The following is a 15,742-nucleotide window of genomic DNA, read 5'->3' as shown; positions in this document are numbered from 1 at the left end:
GAAGGCCTCTTCCTTTGCCAACCTTAGCTGTGAACCAGGGTTTGTAATTGTTGTAACTCACCCTGGTTCTTGATGGAACACAGCAGTCCTCACAGAAGCTGATGTAGGATGTCAGCCTCCGTGTACTCATCCAGACTGTTGGTAGCAGTCCTGAACATCCCAGTCAGTAGAGTCCAAACACGCCTGGAGATCCTCCACAGCCTCACTGGTCCACTTCCTTGATGTCCTCACTACAGGTTTGCAGAGCTTTAGTTTCTGCCTGTATGCAGGAATCAGGTGGACCATGATGACCGTGATAAGTATCCCTGACTGTTGTGTAACAGTGATCCAGAATATTCTCCTCTCTGGGCAGGCATTTAATAAACTGCCTGTATTTAGTGAATTCGTGAGTGAGGTTACCTTTGTTAAAGTCACCAAGGACAATAAAGAGTCTGGGTTAGTCCACTCCACACACAGTATCTGGTCGGTGATGACACGCTGTGCGCCCTGCACATTCGCCTGCAGCGGGATGTAAACAGCGACCAGAATGAATGAAGAAGATGTTGAGATGTGTCTGTTACTTGAACTCTGTGAAGCTTTTATGTGGGCTCTAATTTGAGGTTGCGAGCTCGAAGGTCTGTAACTCTAATGGAGTCTGCAGTTGAGGTGACTCTTGGTCTTCCTTTCCTGTGGCAGTCCTCATGAGAGCCAGTTTCATCATAGCATTTGACTGCACTTGGGAATACGTTGAAAGTTCTTTTGAACAGACCTTTATGTCGTAAAGTAATGATGGATTGTTGTTTCTCTTTACTTAGTTGAGTGGTTCTTGCCTGTAATGTGAATTCGAACAGTAGTCAAATAGGGCTATTCACTATATAGATCTTTGTACCAACTCTACCTCTGCAGAACACAACAGATGGTCTCAAACACATTAAGAAGGCAAGAAACTCCAGAAATTAATTCTTGATAAGGCACACCTGTTAATTGAATCCCACATGAATCACCCTCATGAAGCTGATTGAGAGAATGCAAAGAGTGTGCAAAGCTGTCATCTAAACAAATGGTGGCTACTTCGAAGAATTTAAAATATAAAGCATATCCTGCTTTGTTTAACACTTTTAAGTTTATATTGTTTGTCTTCGGTATTAATCTACAATGTAGAAAATAAAAAATAAAGAAAAACCATTGAATGAGAAGGTGTGTCCAAACTTTTGACCAGTCATGTGTAAAAAAAATAAAATAAAAAAGATAAAAAAATTAAATCCCCTTCTCGCCCTGCCTGGGGTGGTATTGTGCCTCCTCCGGTCTACCAGAGGCCTGGGAGCTTGAGGGTTCTGCACAAGATCTTGGCTGTTCCCAGGAGTGCGCTCTTCTGGACAGAGATCTCAGATGTTCTTCCTGGCATCTGCTGGAGCCATTTCTCCCAGCTTGGGAGACCACTTCGAGTGCCCTGATTACTACTGGGACCACTTTTGCCTTTATGTCCCACATCTTCTCCAACTCCTTCTTGAGACCCTGGTATTCCAGCTTCCAGCGTGCTCTTTCTTCCTGATGTTGCTGTCACTTGGGATTGCTACATCTACCACTGTGACTGTCTTCTGTTCTTTGTCTACCACCACTATGTCTGGTTGGTTCACCATCACCAGTTTGTCTGTCTGGAACTGGAAGTCCCACAGGATCTTGGGTCGGTCATTCTGGATCACCTTTGGAGGTGTCTTCCACCTTGATCCAGGGACCTCCAGCCCATACTTGGTACAGATGTTCCTGTGTACGATGCTAGCCACCTGTTTATACCTCCATGTATGCCTTCCCTGCCAGCATCTTACACCCCGCTGTTATGTGCGGGATTGTCTCACGGGCATTCAATTTCAATTCAATTCAATTTTATTTGTATAGCGCCAAATCACAACAGAAGTTGTCTCAGGACACTTTCCATATAGAGCTGGTACAGACCAAGCTCTTTTATCTACAGAAAACCAACAATTCCCCCATGAGCAAGCACTTGGCGACAGTGGTGAGGAAAAACTTCCTTTTAACAGGCAGAAACCTTGGGCAGAACCAGGCTCTGGGTGGGCGGCCATCTGCCTTGACCGGTTGGGTGAGAGAGGGAGAGCAAGAGAGGGAGAGTGAGACAGACAGACAGACAGACAGACAGACAGACAGACAGACAGACAGACAGACAGACAGAAATGCAGTCAGAGAGAGAGAGAGACAGACATGCAATCACAGTAACAGTGACAGTGGATGTAATAATAGTAGTAGCAGTTGCAGTGGATGTCAGGCAGGGCCAAGGCAGGAGACGCAGCTGCAATCCACAATCCAGATTCAGCCACTGTGGAACCTGCAAGACGACCAAGCACAGAGACTCCGGGGAAGGAGCTAAGTTAATAACACGCCGTGGTAGGACATGAAAGCGTGCAGATGGAGAGGGAGAGAAGGACAGAGGAGCTCTGTGTATCTTTGGAGGTCCCCCGACAGTCTAATCCTATGGCAACATAACTAGGGGCTGGTGCAGGACCAGCCTGAGCCAGCCCTAACTATAAGCTTTATCAAAAAGGAAAGTTTTAAGCCTACTCTTAAATGTAGAGACAGTGTCTGCCTCCCGGACACAAGACTGGAAGATGGTTCCACAGGAGAGGAGCTTGATAGCTAAATGCTCCTCCTCCTGTTCTGCTTTTTGAGACTTTAGGAACCATAAGTAGACCTGCATTCTGAGAACGCAGTGTTCGAGTGGGGAAATAAGGTACTATGAGCTCTTTAAGATAAGAAGGTGCCTGGCCATTTATGGCTTTGAAAGTAAGGAGGAGAATTTTAAATTCTATTCTAAACTTTACAGGGAGCCAGTGCAAAGTGGCGAGTATTGGAGAAATATGATCTCGCTTCCTGGTTTTTGTCGGAACACGTGCTGCAGCATTCTGGAGCAACTGGAGAATATTCAGCAACGAATTTGGGCAGCCTGATAGTAAGGAATTGCAATAATCCAGTCTGGAAATTACAAATGCATGGACTAGATTTTCTGCATCATTTTGAGACAAAATATGCCTGATTTTTGCGATATTACATAGGTGAAAAAAGGCAGTCCTTGAAATTTGTTTTACATGGGAGTGAAAGGACATGTCTTGGTCAAAGATGACTCCCAGATTCTTTACAGTGGTGCTGGAGGCCAGCGCAATGCCATCCACAACTGCTATGTCATCAGAAAGTGACTTTCTAAGATGTTTAGGGCCTACTACTATAACTTCAGTTTTGTCCGAGTTTAGCATCAGAAAATTGCAGGTCATCCAGGTCTTTATGTCATGAAGACATGCTTGTAGTCTAGTTAACTGACTGGTTTCTTCCGGCTTCATTGATAAATATAGCTGGGTATCATCTGCATAGCAATGAAAATTTATTGAGTGCTTCCTGATAATCTTACCTAAAGGAAGCATATATAAGGTGAATAGAATTGGTCCAAGCACAGAACCCTGCGGAACTCCATAGCTGACTTTAGTGAGCACAGAGGAGTCGTCATTAACGCGTACAAACTGAGAGCGATCTGACAAGTAGGATTTAAACCAGCTTAGCACAGTTCCCTTAATGCCAATAAAGTGTTACAGTGTCTGCAATAGGATGCCATGGTCAATGGTGTCAAATGCAGCACTAAGATCCAATAAGACTAGTACAGAGACAAATCCTTTATCAGATGCAATTAGAAGGTCATTTGTAACTTTAACCAGTGCTGTCTCTGTGCTATGATGCACTCTAAATCCTGACTGGAAATCCTCAAATAAACTATTATTGTTTAAAAAGTCGCACAGCTGATTGGCAACTGCTTTCTCGAGAATTTTTGAGAAAAAGGAGAGGTTGGATATCGGTCTATAGTAGGCTGAAACCCCTGGATCGAGAGTAGGCTTTTAAAGCAGAGGTTTTATTACAGCTATTTTAAAGGACTGTGGTACGTAGCCTGTTGATAAAGACAGATTGATCATGTCTAATACGGAAGAGTCAATTAAAGGTAAAACTGCTTTAAGCAACTTTGTCGGGACGGGGTCTAAAATACAGGTTGATGAGTTTGATGACAAAATTATTTGGTGAAGGTCGACAGGTGTAAAACAGTCTAAAACTGCAACATGTTGAGTAACAGTTTCTACGGTTTCTGTGTTTGAAGAACAGAAGTACCTGCTGACAGCAGGAGCCAATGAATTCTGTCTTTAATAGTAAGAATTTTATCATTCAAGAAGCTCATGAAGTCATCACTGTTCATAGCCAAAGGAATACATGGTTCAACAGAATTATGGCGCTCTGTCAGCCTGGCTACAGTGCTGAAGAGAAACCTGGGATTGTTCTTGTTTTCCTCTATTAGTGCAGAATAATAGGCTGCCCTGGTACTGCTGAGGGCTTTCCTGTATATTTTAAGACCCTCTTGACAGGCAAACCGAAATTCTTCCAAATTGGTAGAACACCATTTCCTTTCTATTTTTCGTGAAGTTTGCTTTAATTTGTGGGTTTGAGGGGTATACCATGGAGCTAACCTCCTCTGTTTTATTATCTTCTTTTTTAGGGGAGCAACACAGTCAAGTGTCATACACAATGAACCAGGTAGTCAATTTGGGAAGGACAAAGGTTAGCATAGGAATCCTCTGTTGTATTGAGACATGACATTGAATTAAATGCTGATGGGATCATATCCTTAAATTTAACTACAGCACCATCAGACAGGAGTCTGGTATAAGAATTTTTGCCTACTGGCTGGTAGTCTGGTAATATGAATTCAAAAGTTATTAAATGATGGTCCGATAAAAGAGGATTCTGTGAGGAGACTATTAAGTCTTCAATTTCAATGCCATATGTCAGAACAAGGTCGAGGGTGTGGTTAAGGCAGTGAGTTGGTTCATGTACATTCTGATGGAAGCCAACTGAGTCTAATACTGAGATAAATGCAGTGCTAAGGCTGTCATTATCAACGTCGACATGTACATTAAAGTCACCTACAATAATTACTTCATCTGCTTTAAGGACTAAACCTGATAAAAACTCAGAGAACTCAGCTATAAATTCGGAGAAAGGACCAGGAGAGCGGTATACTATAACAAATAAAACTGGCTGCACTGTTTTCCATTTTTCATAAGAAAGAGTGAGAACAAGGCTTTCAAATGAGTTATGGTCAAGTTTAGATTGCAACTCCACCTCCTCGGCCGCTGCCTCGAGGAATGATGCTCACTTCCGCAATTGGTTTAAGTTGGCTTCCAGAGTTGTCTTCCACAACCCCATCGAGTTCCTGATGAAGGCTCTAAGTGTCCTGTCAATCTTATACAGGTCTAGTTACTCCAGTATCCATGTGCGTGGCATTGAGTCATAGGCCTTCTTGTAGTCAATCCAGGCAGTGCACAGGTGGAACTGTAAGACCAGAAGTTCGTGTTTGGCCCTTTTGGTGTTGTTATCAATTCCTTTCTGTGCTCTACTCATGTACTGATCCATTTGCCTTCATCTTAGCCGCTATGATGCCTGACAGGAGCTTCTGTGTTGTACTCAGGCAGGTTATAGGCCGGTAGTTGGATGGTACCGGGCCCTTCTGTGGGTCCTTCATGACGAAGACTGTGCGGCCTTGGGTCAGCCACTCCGGGTGGGTTCCCGATCTTAGCAGCTGATTCATCTGTCCAGGGTGTGTGTGTGTGTGTGTGTGTGTGTGTGTGTGTGTGTGTGTGTGTGTGTGTGTGTGTGTATATATATATAAAATTGATTTAATATCGCGTTAACGCAAATCAATTTTAACGGTTTCTTTTTTTTTATTGCACAATTAATGCTCTTTGTGACCGAGTGAACTTGTAGTTTTTTATAAGCTGTGGCCACTGCTAGTAACGTTACAAAAACTACAGGATCGGAGTGTATACCGGAAACAAAACAATAGGCATGCCCCACACACGTATTTGGTCTTGCCTGCTCGCTAGCCAAAAAAAAAAAAAAAAAAAGGCGTGTGTGGACGTCAAGCGCAAAACATCGAAAATGGATGTGAACAAGACAAGTTTAGTTTCAAAAAGTTGCCAGATGGTTCAACTGACAAGACCAAAGTTATCTGTGTGTATTGTTGGTGTGAACTGAGTTATCACCATAGCACATCCAGTCTGAAATACCACTTGATGGCGAATGCAAATTCACCACCTCCTTGTCAAAACCAGGCAACAATGGATTGCTTTTGACAGTGGCATATGGATACCGCAACTAAGAACAAGCTTTCTGCAGCCATAGCCAATCTGGTGAATAAACAGAAGAGCATTATAGTCTGACTGCTTGTATGTTCAAAGGAAACTTAAGAAAGGAAAGTCTGAGCCATGGTTTAACTGCACTATAGCCGGAGTCCTAGTTTACAATGATGTACACTTTGTAACTTTATTTTGTATCACCCTGTTTTGATCCCTTTGAAAGGGTTGTTGAAGGGGCTTTTTTGTAACTAAGTACTTATTTTTTTGTCATCTGTTTATTGACAGTGTTAAATTGTGTGAGATTTTGCTTCAAATGTGGATGACTGCTCAAAGTGAGAATGTTAGTGTGAAATAACACTACGCGTTGTTGTTTTCAATAAAAAACATTTGCACAAAGCAAGTCTATCCACTTTTCCATGTTGATAAGAGTATTAAAAAGATAATTAATGGGAAATTTAGAATAACGATTAATTTGCGATTAATTGCGAGTTAACTATGACATTCATGAGATTAATCGTGATTAAATATTATCTATATCGATTGACAGCACTAATATATATATGTATATATATATACATGTGTATATATATATGTACACTGGAGCAAAAGAGGTTGAAAACCTAACAGTGACAATGGACTTCAATGATAGACTTTATTCTGTTGCTCGACTTTCCTCAAACATTCACACTTCTACACAAGACTGTACACACCACTCAGTGAAGGCAATGCTTTGATCTCATCATCACACAAATACACACACGTTTGTCTTACTATGCTTATGAGGATTTTTTTTATTCCCATAGCCAATCCTAACCCTCATCCTTAAACCAAACTAAGCCTAAAACTGTTGTTACCACAACCTCATTTTTAACCAACCCTCAACCCTGACTTAAATCCCAAACACACACACAGGGATCATAGAATTTATTGGAAACCATGGCATGGTGGTTCCACTCTGTGGAATATAATAATAATATATAATAAGTATAATATATTCCATACCAAATTCAACGCAGTCCAGATTTCATTTTCTACCATCGTTGCATGTTGGCTGCATTTTTGACACTTCAGAAAGAGGATTTGCTGGATTATCTGGTAACCATAAAACCATTCAGTCATGGCAGAGAAATTTGTAAGTACTGCACATGTAAGCACATCACCCTCTGTCCTTCTCTGTCTAGTAATTGAGGAGAAGGGGGTGAAGATGAAGCTGACAGTGATCGACACTCCAGGATTTGGAGACCAGATCAACAATGAGAACTGGTGAGTGACAGGAGGGTGGAGACAGGTGGATTGTGGTTAAAAAAAAAAAAATGGCCACAATAGTATTTGTAAATAATTGTATTCTTCATTCTTTATAGAACCCCCATTAGCTTCTACAGAGTGGTTGTTAGTCATTATATTGACACATCAACAAAAAAATAAAAATTAAAATCATACTGAATAAACAGCACCATCAGTGTGAACCAGGCATAACATACTAACTGATTAATAACTGATATCATTCATTTGTAATCTCAGACAGAATTCAGCAGGGTTAGATGACGAATGACAGATGAATGAGTAATTAAGTCGTTATTAGGTTATAGAAGAAACCCAAACATTAATGACCTTGTCCCACACTTAGCAGCAGCAAGAACTGTTACAATTGAAATTTCATAACATGTTATATTCTAAATGTCACATATAAGACTTCCAAAACAAGATTTTATAAATCTCTTCAGATTTAGATTTTTCTCGACTTACCTTTTCTTGTTTATTTTCAAGAACCCTTAGTCAGTGCAGTCAGAAAAAAATAGGAGAGTAAGACGTGTCATTCTGTTTGCTCTGTGCTTGAGAAACCGACAGTAAGTCATTACATTTTATACTTGGTGTCATAAACTCAATACATGTCTGAAAGGTTATTTACCTTAAGTCTGCTCTGCAGACATGAAACACATAATCAGTTGGTTTGAGGACATGGCATGTCTTGTCTGTATGTTGTGGCTTATGGTCCTGCATTGTGCTGACAGAGAGAGTGTGTAAATATTTCAGTCTTATTCATATAGAATCAAATAGAGGTATTAGATGCCTAGTGTTTTAATTTTACAAACATTTACCCACAATTCACCATGACATATACTATCACAGGAAATCAAAACAAGGTAACACTTGCACATCATTTGCATTGGGGACAAGTTTCATCATTCACAGTAATTTAAGCCACTTCAGCAGAAAAGTAAAATAATAATAATAATAATGATAATAATAAACCCGCACAAAGCCTGATCTTAACTACCATTTGTCCACAAATCAGTAAGTGATGCTGTTGCACTGGGTGACATTTTCCTTCATTATATGAACATGTATTTTGACTCAGCCCTGCATGTGCACTGTCATGCTGCCCAAAATACTCTGTAAGGATTTATGTCTTCACTAGTAGCTAATAGGCTTTGAACCACCACATCCAAAATGATTACTACACAAATGAAAACATTCTTGGTTTTAGTCTGATCATGGGACAGTAAGAAAAAATTACAATAATGCTAACCTTGTCCTTTAAAGACACGGCCAGAATTTTCTAGTCACTGACTGATTCTTCTCTGCTGCTCATCTCCAGCTGGGAGCCGATAGTCAAGTACGTCAATGAGCAGTATGAGAAATACCTGAGAGAGGAGTTGCATGTCAACCGCAAGAGAAGGATACCTGACAGCAGAATCCACTGCTGCATCTACTTCCTCCCTGCCACTGGACACAGGTCAGTACTAATTTGTTGATGTTCAGCATCACATTTCTGAGATAACACAGGGCTGTTCATAACTGATTGAACAAAGATTTTTTAAATTTCTGTGAAGACACAAATTAGAAGAAATGGAAATCACTACTGAGATTGTTATTTTATGTAAACGAGACTAAGGTGGATTTATAGTCACTGGCATGGCTAAAAATAGTGAATTTATTTTGTTTTGGTTTCAGCTTTTGGCTATGATGGCATCCACTTAATGCATTCATCCAATGGCTGGTCAAAAATAGAATCTTATTGTCAACAACAGACTCTATCGTCAAAAACAAAATTACAGGCATGCAGGTCAGATGGAAAGAGGACAAGTGTGGTGGAAAGTGTCAGGAATTATTTGGTGTTCTCTTTCATCTGTTCATCAAAATGTTAAAAAATGTTTGTTATGTTAAATTATTGCCAACAAATCCCATGAAAAGACCAAAACCAAAAATCAATGAATGTATCCTGTATCCACAAATAATGTTTAAGCAGTGTCTGTATATACAGAGCATTTGTCGGTGCCATTGACCTCCTCTGTGGCCAAACTAACCAAAGGTGTGTCTTTGCTTCCAGGTTACGTGCCATCGATGTTGAATTCATGAAGAGGTTAGGGAAGATAGTGAGCATTGTTCCAGTTATCGCCAAAGCAGACACACTCACCATTGAGGAAAGAAAGGAGTTCAAAGAGAGGGTAATGGAACACACATTCACAAATACAACTTTGTTTTCTTTACATTAGTTTCTTTTTCTCTAGATAACATTAAGATGCAATATGAACAAAATCTGGTTTCTCAGTAAATCATCCCTATACCACCCAACACCATGCATGTGTTCGGCGCTCATAAATCCTGCCTTACCATAATCAATGTAAACCAATTAGTCTGATCCATTTGACCTGTGTTTAACCTGATTTGACTTGACTGTTTGACAGATAAGGCAAGACTTGGCAGCCAATGGAATTTGTGTTTATCCTCAGAAAGAGTATGATGAGGATCCAGAGGAACGCATCCTCAACGACAGGATCAGGGTAACGTCTCTGCTCCTGTCATTTTTTCACAGCAAGAACTGATATTGTCTTCTATTACTTTTTGTTGGACTAAATATAGATTGTGGGAAAGTTCATCAAGAAATGAAAAAAAAAATGTTGTTTGTTAAGAGTCATACTACCCATCACAGTTCACTATTATCTTGTGGCCCAGGCTTATAGTAACCCTAACTCCAAACTCATTGTCTCTGTGCTGCACTCTGACAATGATAATGAAGTTTAATCAAATCTAAATCTAATTACTACCCCCAGGAACCTCTGGGCACTGAAGCTCACAGCAAATTATTTTTGTTTTGTACAATTTTAGATTGAAAAAAAAAAAAAAGAAAGGAGTACCATACAAAAGTTTGTGCACCACAACAGATTGGAGGTGTCATAACTTTTACCAAGGTCTCAGGCCTTAATCAGTGTGTTAGGGCTAAATATTCTGACTCCTCAAACCTTGTCCCAACAATCAGCAGCCTCCTCTAACTCACTCCTCTAAGCAGCTGCCTAGTACTCTGAAAACTAAAATAATTGATGCTCACAAAGCAATAGAATGCTGAAAATGACAGCAATTTTTTTTTTCAGACTGTCATTTCCTCAGTTTTTAATGTAATTGAGAAATGGCAGTTAACAGTGGAGGTCAAGTGGTGGTCTGGAAAACCAAGAAAACTTTCAGAGAGAACTGCTCATAGGATTGCTAGAAATGCAAATCAAAACTCCCAAGTTACTGCAAAAGATCTTCAGGAAGATTTAACAGAATCTGGAGTGAGTAATCAGAAGAGAACCTTTCGTAGGCCTTCACCACAAAATTCAGCTTTCAAAATTTGCAATAGTATAGAAACATAGAATAGCAGCAATTCTGAAAATATAGCTATGTAAAATATATAAAATATAACAGTATATAAACAAATACATCAGTTCTTAAAGAGAGAGAGCCACAGCTATAAACGATGTACCAGAAAAAATATGTACAAGTTGCAAGTGATAAATAAATGTAAACAATAAACAGTATTATGCAGTATCGCAGTAGTGCAAGGTAAACATTGAAATACTGGGGTTTGTGATGTTGGTAGAGATTAACTGTTGAAAATTACTGCTGAAAAGTGTGATGGCTCATGGCAGGAATGATTTCTTGAAGTGTTCCTTGTGACAGCGGAGTTTGAGCAGTCTATTGCAGAAGGAGCTCCGCTGTCTGTCCACGAGGTAGTGAAGAGGATATTCAGGGTTATCCATGATGGATAACAGTCTGTCCAGTGTCCTCCTCTCCATCACCTCCTCAAAGGTGTCTAATTTGCAGCCAATAATGGAGCTAGCCTTCCTGGTCAGCTTGTTCAGTCTGTTGGTGTCACTGGCTTCAATGCTGCTCCCCTAGCACACTGTATCAATGAAGAGTGCACTGGCAACAACAGACTTGTAGAAGATCTCTAACACATTTGCTCACATTGAATGATCTGAGCCTGAGGAAGTAGAGTCTTCTCATCCCCTTCTTGTAGATGGTGTTAATGTTAGTTTTCCAGTTTAGCCTGTTGTCTAGGTGCACACTGAGGTATTTGTAATCCTCCACCGCTGTGACATTTTCCCCCAGAATACGCAGTGGTTGTGTGGTCATCCTGGTTGTTCTGAAATCAGTTACCATCTCCTTGGTCTTGGTTAAGCATCAGTTGATTTCTACTAGACCATTCCTTAAAATTGTCCAACACTGCTTTGTATTCCTCCTCTCGTCCATCGTTTGTACACCCCACCACCGCAACGCTTCTTCTTTATGCCCCGGGCCATGTCTCTGTCTGCCTGCACACAGCTGAAGTAGGGTACCTCTAGCTCCGGTCTAGTCCATGTGAGTGAATCCATGACTCAATAAAAGCCATTAGGCTGCACTGTCGGTCCTGAGACCTGACCAGCACAACGAGCTCATCCATCTTATTTGCCAGAGACCTCAAATTTTGACTCCAGTTCCCACCCACTTAATCCTAAATAGATCAAAAGCACTGCTAAGCCAAAATGAATTTAATTAATTTATTAATTTAAATAAAGATACATTGTTGTCCTATTTTTATTGATATATTTACCATCATGTGGCAGTATAGTTGCAGAATATTACCAAAATGCATTCCTTAGTATTCAAAAAGCATGGGGAAGAAATACTTGAAAAGTACAAATTCAATAATACTGACAATAGAGCTCATACATACAACATATTATGTTATAATGAATGAGGGCAGCTGTGGCTCAGTCGGTCGAGTGGCTCTGCCAAACCAAAGGTCGGTGGTACGATTCCTGGACTTGGCAGTGCACATGCCGAAGTATCCTTGGGCAAGATACTGAACACCAAAACCCTGATTCTGTGCCATCGATGTGTGAATTCATATGTACGTCACTTTGGATAAAAGTGTCTGCCAAATGAGTAATTGTAATTATCACTGAATGAATGATCCTGACTGAGACATGCTCATAGTGTGTATGTGTTTAGGAAAGCATTCCCTTTGCTGTAGTGGGAACAGACAAGGAGCACCAGGTCAATGGAAACAAGGTGCTGGGCCGTAAAACAAAGTGGGGAATCATTGAAGGTAAGGCATCTGTAAAACTTCATTTACACCTGGTATTATCATTTACTTATCTCAGTTCCCACTGTGTCCAGATTGTGATCTCACTTTTAGCAGAGCAGATGATTAGGTTCAGCAAAGGGGTCAATGACTATAGCAGCTGATCAAACCCAAGCGGAAACTACTTCTTTTACACAAGAGGCTTCATTTTCTGACTCTGGAATACATATCTCCATATGGACTATTTCTTTAGCTACCCTCACTTCTTACTATAATTTATCTTCTTACTATAATTATTGGTAGAATGAATCAAAAAGAATAGGTGCAAATAAATAGTTCCCATTGCCCTATGATAACATTTTAATCGCCATTTAAATTTTTCCCAAATCCTGAATCAGTCACATCACTTTAAACTGATGTTTTTGAAAGCCAAACATAAATCCTTTTTGCTTTCCACAGTTGAAAATGTGGGGCACTGTGAGTTTGCCAACCTGAGAGATCTCCTCATCAGGTAAGTTTGACTATTGCAATTACACTTGATTCATCAGAAAAGAGGTGGGATATGAGTCACTTCTGAGGACCATAAAAGTTATTTCAGATGTTGACAAAATTTGACAACACACATGTCCTTGAATTTTTTTTTAATTCACACCTTGTTGTAAAACAAAATAACCATGCACATTCCTGTCCTAAAAGATAATGCTACAATAGTAACAAACAAATCGTTCAATAATTATTTTATACTGTGTAAGTATAACCATTTTACTGACCTGCATGTCATAGTGGTGTTATTAGACGCGCAGACATTGCTTCATGCCAGTGCTGAAGTGGAAGTGTTGTAGGTCATCCATGTCTGTTTACGTTAAACAATAGGTCCACCGTCTAACAACCAGGACAAGATCTGCTATGCTCCTCCTAAATCTAAGGTTTGACAAAGATTATTAGTATACTTAGTCAGAACCGCTTGTCCAGTGGTCAGAAACCTCTTCCCCACACCTTTCAGCTATCATATTAGGGGCGCTGTGTGCAACTGATAATCCAAATTCACAACTACCAGAAGTATGTTGCCTGTATACCTGTGCGAGTGTGAGCTGTGTCTGCATTCTCAAAGGGATATCAAGCGCATTCCCTGTAGCCTTTGGGCTGGGACATCATCTCTGTATTTTGGGGATGACATGGTTCTGCTGGCTGTCAGACAACTAAGTTCCTCTCTAGTATTCATAATCTCTCTTCAGGTCTTCACAAAATACATTCAACCATGTTGTTGAAGTCACCTATCGCATACTCACTGTTGCAAAAAGTGCAAGGATTGTTTTTTTTTTTTTTCCAATGATTGCTAGTTTAAGCAATTTTAGGGGGGGTTGACATGTCAGAAATGTATAATAGAGAGAAATGTCACTTCCAAAGAAGGAATGCCAGTGGGAGCTTCATGAATTGCATTTTGGTTTGAACCTGATTTATCATAAAGAGAGTAGCAAAATTAATAGCCAGCTGAATCTTTCTGTCTTTGTTTTCTGCAAAGGTCTCACCTGCAGGACCTGAAAGATGTGACACACAATATTCACTATGAGACCTATCGCGTACGACGGCTCAATGAGAGTAACATGAACTTCGGTGAACTGGGCCTATCCACCTGGCTGCTGGAGAATGGAACTGCTGAATCAGAGAGCCATCTCTGATCCCTCCATCAGCCTTCTTCCTGCAAATGCTGATGCTCCTCATCCGATCACAATGAGAGATGGGAAAAGAGAGTTGTTAAAATAAAAATATGAACCTGCTGCAAAGTACTGCCCTAAGAGTACCATTGTCCTCATGCCAGAATTAAGTCAGCCAACATGCTGTAGAGAGGTGGATGATGTGCTCTTTTGATTTAAGTTGCTTCTTGAAAAGATGGCTGCCTTTTATACTTCTGACCTGATTTAACCGCAGATATAACTGACTGCAGGAAATATAAACTAAATGATTAATCTGTAGGATTTTGGTGTACATGCTGTATTATACCATTCTCCTTGCTGAGTTTCATCCTCTTTTTCATTCACATTGTATCGGTACAACTGAAGATGCTCCCTTCAGTCCACATTTAAGTGCCAAAGCAACAAAGTGCTTAATTTGTTTATTGTCTACCTCTTTTAAAGAATAACTACACCCAAAAATGTTTTGGAATAATTGACTTCAATTTATCTCTTGAGACAGACAGAATGCATCGAGTCATGAGGTCAGTTGAGCACATAATGCACTACTGATAACATTTATTTCAAAATCACTAGAAATACATGTTGCTCAGTGTTCAGTATGACTCAGTAAGCACTCAGTTCAACATCATAATCCAGTGTCATTTTCAAATTTCAATGAACCAGATCAGGCTTTGAATAGGGTATCAAATGTAGGAATTATAACCTTTATTTTTATGCAGGTTTCCATTTATGGTTTCCATTTATTATTTTTCAGTTTTAATGGCTTTTATCCATTACCCTAATGTTTTTTTGTGTTCATTACTTATTTAAAACAATGGAACAGTATATAGTTCCATATATATAGTACTGGTTCTTGTAAGATGAATTTGAAATTTATTTTGTGCTCACCAGAGGGGCAGTCTCAAGCTGGTTCAAACCTTCTTGTCACAACAGATCAATAGGCCTGCAAACAAATTAGTACGGGACAAAATATTATGAGAAACCATCTGGAAAACCTGTGTTGCTCACATTAATTTAAAAAAAAGGATCATGTGGTTGTCAGGCACCATGAAAGTAGGATGTAATAATAATAATAATAATAATAATAATCTCAGCAGCCTGGGGGCTGGTTTGCTGCAACACCCTCGGCAACTCTACTTCAACTCCTGGAGCAGACAGTGTCATCTTGGTGTGAAATGTCCTCAGGAACAGCTGTACCTTGCATGCATTGCACATCAATCAACAGTGGTCAGTAAAAACATTCCTCAGTGCTTACAATGACTTTTAACATGTTGCATCATACATTGCAGTGGAGTTGCTAATGATTATGTGTTATTTTTTCCTTTGAGAATTAATTTGTGGAGTTGAAGAAATGGAGAGCTTTTTTTTTTTTTGCTGAGTGTGGTCAAAGGTGTCCTTTTTTGCACTTGTAAGCACCTAACAATGTCATTTTGTAGTGACACACCCTGGAGTTCATTTCTACATCACTTCAGCATGGTAAGAAGTTAAATCACTGGAGGTCAGCAGACACACTTTTCAGATTGTTCAGCTGTTGTCAAGTCGTTAAATGAGTAGAGATTCTT

At 39.9% G+C, this 15,742-nt stretch overlaps 1 protein-coding gene across 4 annotated transcripts in view; it reads left to right on the top strand.

Moving 5' to 3' along the window:
• The window catches only part of septin12 (septin 12), a 109,629-nt gene extending 95,395 nt beyond the window's left edge, over nt 1-14,234 (top strand). For all 4 annotated transcript variants that reach the window (XM_070980227.1, XM_070980229.1, XM_070980228.1 and 1 more), the window contains 7 exons: nt 7,340-7,421; nt 8,758-8,895; nt 9,490-9,607; nt 9,848-9,943; nt 12,414-12,510; nt 12,946-12,997; nt 14,009-14,234. In XM_070980227.1, the coding sequence (XP_070836328.1) occupies nt 7,340-7,421; nt 8,758-8,895; nt 9,490-9,607; nt 9,848-9,943; nt 12,414-12,510; nt 12,946-12,997; nt 14,009-14,165 (740 nt within the window). In that variant the 3' untranslated portion in view covers nt 14,166-14,234. The remainder of the gene's footprint in view (nt 1-7,339; nt 7,422-8,757; nt 8,896-9,489; nt 9,608-9,847; nt 9,944-12,413; nt 12,511-12,945; nt 12,998-14,008) is intronic.
• Nucleotides 14,235-15,742: the final 1,508 nt, after the last annotated feature.

The sequence above is a fragment of the Chaetodon trifascialis genome, chromosome 15 (assembly GCF_039877785.1).
Source record: "Chaetodon trifascialis isolate fChaTrf1 chromosome 15, fChaTrf1.hap1, whole genome shotgun sequence".
Taxonomy (NCBI): domain Eukaryota; kingdom Metazoa; phylum Chordata; class Actinopteri; order Chaetodontiformes; family Chaetodontidae; genus Chaetodon; species Chaetodon trifascialis.
This window is presented reverse-complemented; position numbering and strand designations above follow the sequence as displayed.